Source organism: Pterocles gutturalis, unplaced genomic scaffold (assembly GCF_000699245.1).
Source record: "Pterocles gutturalis isolate BGI_N339 unplaced genomic scaffold, ASM69924v1 scaffold23287, whole genome shotgun sequence".
Taxonomy (NCBI): domain Eukaryota; kingdom Metazoa; phylum Chordata; class Aves; order Pterocliformes; family Pteroclidae; genus Pterocles; species Pterocles gutturalis.
The window spans coordinates 1-8,001 of NW_010108458.1; the positions used below are offsets into that span (position 1 = coordinate 1).

Here is an 8,001-nt window from a genome sequence, read left to right on the forward strand (position 1 = left end):
AGGATGGAGGGGAAAAAAACCCAACACTCTCTCTTAGAGGAGAAAGGGCAGAATTAAATATTTCAGCCTGAAAAGCTTGAAGACCTGCGGGGATGATGCTGGCGTCTCCTCGGGGAGCAGCGCCCGGGGGGGAGTGGTACCCAGGTGAGCATCTCTCCCAGCCTGTGCTGCCATGAGGTGGGTAGGACAGTGTCCCCCCACCCTGCCCATGGCCCCGGGGATGGGTCCCAGCCCCTGCACCCACCCCTGTGCCTCCCAAGGAACTTCATTTCCAGGGGCCCAGGTTATGAAGCCAGAGGTGGGGGAGAGCTCCAGTAACAGCCAGGCGTGAAATATACCTCTGCCCCGTAGGTCTGCAGCGGGGTGAAATACAGTGGAGGGAAAACATAAAAGCCCCATTTCCAGCTCCATAATATTTCCTGCCAAAACAAAAGTCAAATGTGCTGCCTTAAATTTTCTGCAAAAATTCTTCTGAGGTTATTTTTTTCCCTAAATTAAGCCATACTAATTATTTTCAGGCACTTTATCTCCACGCTGCAACACACCAGGAGGGTGCAGGCGGCAAGCGTTTTAAGCCTCCATAAACAAAAGAGTAGTTTGGAAAATAATTCTATCAATTAATCAAATTAATCCTGCAGTTTTAGTTACAAGCCCCAAGTGGCGAGGATTCTAGCCTGCGGTTAGGAGCTATCTCTCGTTGACAGTGGTTAAATGTTATGATTGCAACAGTAATTAAAGAATATAATATGCCCGGCTGTGTGCCAGCCGCCTACCTTCAGCCCTCAGCGCTGTGCTGGCAGAGGTCAGCTTGAGGACAAAGTGGTGATGACCAGACTGGGCCACCACCATCACCAACTGGTGGTGATTAAACTGGGTCATCACCATCACCAAGTGGTGATGACCAAACTGGACCATCACCATCACCATCACCAACTGGTGATCATTAAACTGGGCCATCACCATCACCAAGTGGCGATGACCAAACTGTGCCATCACTATCACCAACTGGTGATGACCAAATAGGACCATCACCATCACCAGTTGGGGATGATTAAACTGGGTCATTGCCATCACCAACTGGTGATGACCAAACTGGGCCATAACCATCACCATCACTAACACCATCACCAACTGATGATGACCAAACTGGGCCATCACCATCACCAGCTGGGAAGATGGGGAAGATGAAGTGGGAAAGAAGAGATGTAGGAGCATCTTCACCATCAAGAAGCTCCGTTGATTTGCAAATGACTGAAGGTGATGGCAGCGGCACTAACGTCCTCCTGCGGCCACTTTGCAGAGGACACACAGCCAGGGAGGATCATCCCAGAAACATCACGCAGACAGGAAATTTCTGTGAAAATATTGGAATATATTTGAAAAGATTAATCATGTATGATTTTACAGTACCACCCCATATTTTCATCTCATACTTTATTTAACAATATTTAAGAGGCACTTTAAAAGCACACATACAACATCATAAAACGGCGTTTCCTGCTCTCTCTCTGCTTCTCTGACAAAATATCAAAATAAAAACTTTTGACAGAACACATTGCACCCAAGGTAAATTACCTACAATATTTTTATACAATACAAAGAATTGTAAAGATACATATTAACAGAATAAAGCCTCTTTTTTTTTTCCTTTTAAATCTAAAACAAAACAAAAATAATAATTGCAGGACAGACGCAAAGTACTCTGACTGTTCATATCACATCAGTGCATTACTTCACCTCCTTGACTTGGGAGTATTTCAATAGTATTTTTAATTATCTTCCATGTCCTCGTTTGCACCTGAGATTTCTTTCTGGATTCAAAAGTTCGGTTGTATAACGTGCTCGTTTAACGTGACGTAACCTTTTCAACACTATGGAGTACCAGCATAGAGGATTTTTTTTTTTTCCCTAAAGTTGGATTTTTAATTTTTTTTTTTCCTGCTTTGTTTTCTTTTACAGGTAACGGCTACTTCCTAATGGTTCCCTTTTATTTTTTTCAATCAAGGAAGTCTGTATTCACATTACAAAAGAAGAATAGCACCAGTAACTGCGTAGTAAAAAGCGGATACCTATATAGCCACTAACTCAATACAGTAAGAGAGTTTAGAAGTGATACCGTTGAGGGCACTTGGACAGTACCGGTTCCGTGCGGTAAATTGGCACAGTTTGGTCATTGCGCAAAAAAACTCCCCCTCCAAACAAAAAAGAAAAAACAAAACAAAACCACACGCACGCGCACACACACACACACACACACACACACACAAAAACCCCTAAAAAAATCAGAGTTTGTCACAAGTGTCAAGGTGCAGTTTGCTCGCGGTGGCGGCTCTCCTCCGGGTACATCGTCTACAGTGGTCACAGAGCGGCAGCATCCTCCCAAGGGCTCCCCCAGCCCCGGCAGCCCCGGAGCCGGTTCGGTATTCTCTTGACGATGTCGAAACAAATTCATAGGGATGGCTGTCAAAATATAGGACACTCTCTTCTTAATTTAATTTATTATTTTTTTTTAATTGTATCATCTCTTAGGCCAGCTCCCAATTAAATGAATTGTACGGGATTATTTGTGCAAAATCTTCAAAAAAAAAAATTTGCTTTCTACAGTGTACTGCACCTTATGAATAAGACGTCTACGGAATGAAGTTCATCTCTTCAAGTACTTTGTACAAAGATAACACAGACACAGTCTCAAAAGGGTCTGAGATTTGCAAGTATCCTTATAACCTCAGCACTTCTGCAATAAAGCAATTGCTCTCGACGATTCAGTCTGCCCAAAGCGATTACAATTTCAGTTCATGAAAATCATCAGCAACATCAAAGTTCTAGCATTTGCATGATAAATCAGGTGAATTAAAGTAGATTAGTAGACACAAAGCAAACTATTTCACAGAGGCTGCAGTGCAAGTTCATTTAAGCTAGACAGAGAAATCATGCTACACAAACGAATTTAATGCTTTGATAATTTTTTTTTCCCTTGCAAACCCCATGAAAGCAGCTGAGGATCACCATAAGTCACTTCCATAAATTACTCTGAAGTATCTCTTCTCAAAGGAATTTTAAAGCTAGTTAATTTTTGCCCAAAGAGTTGGCTTAGCAGGTGGTTCGGGGACTCGGCGGTGCGGTAGCCGCCCGAGCCGGCTGGCTTGGCACCCCGGGCAGTGCGTGGGCTGTGCAAGGAGCCGCGCGGGGATGGCGCTGGCCCCTTGGCCAACACTTGGTGGAAGCTCTTCCCCAGAATGGCCTTTCTGCGCTTCACGTCCCCGTTGGCGTGACGGAGCTCCCCCTTCTTCTGGTTGTACATGTCCAAGACCATCTTCTTCAGTTGGGTGCCCGTTTTGGGCTTGGGTACCAGTTTGTTGCAGTGTGTCTCCCTCCTCCCCTGGGAGAGGGCAGAAGCTTCGGCGTTGCTCCAGCCGGTGCGTTTGAGCTCGCCGGTGCTCTCGCTCCTTCCCGGGCATGGGGTCCGGGCTTTTTTCTTCTTCCCATCTCCCTCCATGTTCTCCCGGGAGCCGGAGCTGCTCCGGTGGCTCGAGGACTTGTGCTCTTTCCGTCTCTTGGGGTGAAGCTTGCTGGTGGCTTTGCTCGGCTCCACGTGGCCGCGTCTCACAGCGTTGCTGGCCGCCTCGCCTCTGGGCTGGTGGCCGGTGGATTTGCTTGGGTTGACGCCTTGGTCTTTGGCATTAGCGCTGCTGTCCTTGGCCTCGGGCATGGCTTTCTCCTTCCCCGAGATGGGTTGCTGACCCTCCTCAGTGCTGTCTGTGCCAGGAGCAGCCTCGCTGCTGGGCTGGCTACTCGTGGTCTTCCTCTGTGGCGTTGAATCTTTGGAAGCCCTGTTCAGCGTGGGTGATGCCGTCTTGTCCTTCAGGGGCAGGGGGTGGTGGGCATCTTCTGGAGAAGTGGCCTTAGATGTACCTTCCCAAGAAGAGGCATTGCTAGCACTGGGGTTGCCCCACTTGTGGGCTTCTTTGGCTGGTGGAGACTCTGCCTGAGGGTAAGGAAGCTCTGAGACCTTCTTGGCAAGCTGGAGAAATGGGATCCCATCCATGGTGTTGGTAGCTGCATTGGGATTTTCCAGGTCACCTGCTAGATATTCATCTTTGTTGCCCACGCTTGTTTGTTTATGGGCATTGGCGTAGCCACGTTTCTCGGTGAGGTGTGGAGGAGAGAGTTTTTGGTCTGTGGCCTGGTTACAAGCCAACCCAGCAAGGTCCATGGTGAACTCAGGTGAGTCCAAGAAAGGAAGTGGTTTCCCATCAAATGCTCCTTTCTCCAGCTCCTCGATAGATAGGGCAGCGATATGGCTGAGCTCTGGGCTGCTTGCCACAGCCTGCGGCAAAGATGGGGAGAGGCAGGGTGGTGGAGGCAGGGTGTCAAACTGGGATTTCTCCATCTCAGCCAGGAGGTCGGAGAAGTCACCCACCAGGTCTTCTGATTTCATGGAGGATTGGGGCAGAGGTGCTCCTGGGTCACTGGGTGCTTTAGGGAAGGAGTCAGTGGGGGTCTGCAAGCTGGGGCTTGCAGCATCTACCAGCTGGAGGTCATCAGCATGGTCCAAGTGGACCAACAAGCTGCGTGGGAGTGAGCTGCTGTGGTGAGCAACCTTCCTCTTCTTGCTTGGTGGCATGCCTTCCCGGAGAGAGCCATCCTCTTTCGCCTTCTCCCTGCCCTCCCTGGAGGCAACGCCGGGCCTCGTGACCCCTCTGAATTTGAAAGTCTTGTTGCTTCCCGCCAGGTGCTTCTCCATGTGCCGGTCGTACTGCTCTTTCTTGGAGAAGGTGTAGTTGCACATGCTGCAGATGAACGACTTCTTGATCACGTGCATGACGTCCGCGCAGAGCTCGCAGGCATACAGAGTGGTGTGCTTGATCTCCTGCTCTTCCACTATCCTGTGCTCCTGGCTGAGGTGGTTTCGAAGCTCTTTGGTCTCCTGGTAGAACATGGGACACTTGTGGCACAAGTAAATCTTCTGTAAGCTGTGCACGACCAAGTGTCGCTGGAGCTTGAAGGGTTTGGGAAACTGTTTGCCACAGTGATGACAGTCCCTGGAAGGATCCTTGCAGTCTGGGTGCATGGGGACAGATTTTGGGGTGCCTTCGCTTTTTGCTATGCGCTCTGGAGATGGGCTGGAGGATGCTTTAGAGGAGCTGGGTGCGGGTGGCTTCACCTTGACGTTGCTTTCCAAGGGGTCTTTCATCGCCTTGGCCTCCTGCTCGAGGGGCAGCTCCTTGGGGCTCTTGCTCTCTCTGCTAACCCCATGCTTGCTGCTGGGCTCGGCATGCCGGGAGGACCTGCTGGGCTTCCGATACATGATGGTGTTGAGGAAGTGGGTGACAGCGGCGTTGTCCTCACCGAAGCAGGCTGGTAGGCCCATGACAGATTTCTGCGCTTGCCCCTTGCGAGCGAACTGGGTGGCGTGCTCCCGGAGATGCTCGTTGTACATCCAAACATCGGAGATCTCCTTCAGGCACATCCCGCAAGCCCACAGACCAGCTTTGTTTTTGGCATGCTTCTCCTTCAGATGGTCCCTCAGCTGCTCCCGGGAGCTGAATTTGCGCTGGACGCACATGTAGCAGGTTGGTGGAGGGGAAGGGTTATGGGAGAGCTTGTGGAAGTCCAGCTCGCCTAACGTCAGGAACCACTGGAAGCAGACTTTGCATTTGTACTGCTTGTCTTTGGCCTTGATGGTTATCTCACTACGGTTTTTCCCCAGCTTCCCATCTTCTGGCTTACTTCTGTGCTTGCTGTACTGGCTGGGCTTCGGCTTGAAACTCACAGCGTTGTCCTCCCCATGGCCAGGAAGATCTTCACAAGGGCCGAAGAAGCACATGTCTCTCATTTTCAGCTTTGCGTTCAGCATCTTGATGTCAATGGTATGAAATTCGGGAGAGTCTGAATCTTCGTTAGGTTTGCCATTGTAGGGCTCCTCCGCCAGGTCGGGGGGCTCGGAGCTCTCTTCTTGGAGCGAGTGCTCATCCTCAAGGTCCATCAGAGGCTCAAACATGTCCTCGGCAGAGAGGCTGTCTCCTTCCTTCTCCAGACTCCCCCAGATGTTCAAGCTGGGGACGTTGTCCACTTGGCTGTTTTGGCACAAGAAGGTTAGCATGTTGTTGTCTTCCAGGTCAATGTCCTCCTTCCCTTGGTCGGTCTTCTCATGGTCCAACCTTGGTGCAATGCTTTTAGATCCGCTGGAAGCAGCATCTCCGCTCTTCGCCTTGCTGCCGTGACACATATTCAGCATTAAGGCATCATCAACAGAGATGGTTTCGTATTCACAAGGGTCCTCCCTGGTGACACAGAAAGAGCTGGTTTTGCTGAGGTCAGAAGCTAATCGGATCGTGAAGAGGTCGATGGCACCCGCTGGCTGGAGGTTTGCCTCGGTGACAGGCTTGGGTTTCTTGCTGCGCTTCCCATACACCCGTGTGCACTTTCTCCGGACAAACTGCTCGTCCCGGGGGAAGAGCTGGGAGAATGTGGAGTCATCATCAAACAAGCTCTGGAGGTCCAAGACGGCTGCGCTCTCCATGCAGTGCTCTCTGCCTGGTGGCACGTCAGCCTTCGCCCAGTGCTTTGGCTCCGCTGGAGGGGGGACAGTCCCCGGCATGGTCAGCAGAGTGCCTTGCCCAGGAGCCTTTTGCGTGGCCTCTGAATCATGCATCTCCACTGGCAGACCCCCTTCAGCAGAAAAAAGAGCTGTGGGACCCTGTGGGGCATCACTCTGGTTCCCAGCGCTGCTGCCTGCCACAGGACTGTCTCCTGTCTCAGCATCCATCTCCTCCGCGCCATCAGCACCACGATGCTGCTCTTTGCCTACCTTGCCCAATCCCTTCTCCACTTGCTTCACAAACCCGCTCACCCATTTTTTGCAAGCCGGCATGTCTTCCACTCCATTTGGATCTTCCACCTCCCTGGGACAGGTGACCGTGCCCATTACTGGCTCCTTGCTGACCATCTCCTTTGAAGACACCATCCTGTCACCCAGGTCCTCTGCAAGCTGAGCTGCACAAGGGGACTGTTCAGCTTTTGGAGAGTGTGGGGATGAGTTGGACCTGTTTTGCTCCTCTGTGGAGATGCAACCACCTGGCTCATGCAAGCCCTCCACGATCTTGGGCAGACTGGAGCTGAGGACAGCAGAGGGAGGCCCTGCCTTCTTCTCCAGCTCACATGGACCATCGGGCTCATTTCTGCTGGGAAATATCTTTGCCTTCCTTCGTCTCACTTTCCTGTTTAGCTTCTTTTCAGAGTTACCGTTCACCTCTCTAGGATCTTTGCTTTGGTTCCTTCTGCCCTTTTCTCCCTTCCTGGCTTGCCATCCCAGATCCAGCTTCCCAGCCTCCACCTCGTCTGCTCCCCTTGTCTCTGAGCGTGGTCCCTTTGCCTTCATCTCCCTCTGCAGAACATGTGTGCGGTGCAGCTCCTGGGACGTCTCGAAGGAGATCACGCTGAGGTCGCTGAGCACTCTGCTGACCACTTCTTGCATCTGGGTGCTGGGTTCTTTCTCCAGGGCTGGGCATATGTTTTTGGGGACATGGTCAACATTAGTGGTTGGCATCTGAGAGCTGCAGGTTGTCTCTTTGACCAAAGTCTTCAGGCTCCTCCTGGGCACCTTTTGGGCTGCTTTCAATGTCTTGTCTGCAGGAACCAAAGTAGACCTGGGACTCCTGTTGGGCTGTGGTACGCCACCGTTCTTCACCTGGTGCTTGACAGCTTTGTGCCTGGTCAGTCCAGGCTTGGACCGGAAAGAAGCTGAACAAATGTCACAGGTCACCGGGAGCCCATTCAGCTTCTTTTCTTTGTGAAGTTCATCTTGGGAAGGGTTTGGAGTACTGCTAGGCGTGTTGCCCTCTCCTTGGTCCATACTGTTTAGCACACAATTCCCAGCTTCTCCAGCCCCATGGCTTTCGGGTTTCTCCCCTTTTAAACTTTTCCCTGCACTCTCTGTGGTTTTGGAAAGACCAAGTCTCACCTCTGGTGCCTCTGAAAACTTGTGGTCATTTAATTCAG

General features: G+C 51.0%; 1 protein-coding gene across 1 annotated transcript in view; it reads right to left on the minus strand.

Annotated features, from left to right (window-relative positions):
* Positions 1-3,025: 3,025 nt before the first annotated feature.
* LOC104461170 (zinc finger protein 469-like) overlaps positions 3,026-8,001 on the minus strand; it is a gene marked incomplete at its 5' end in the record, with an annotated part of 11,118 nt that continues 6,142 nt past the window's right edge. Inside the window, 1 exon segment of the mRNA XM_010072652.1 lies at positions 3,026-7,993. Coding sequence (XP_010070954.1) covers positions 3,026-7,993 — 4,968 coding nt within the window.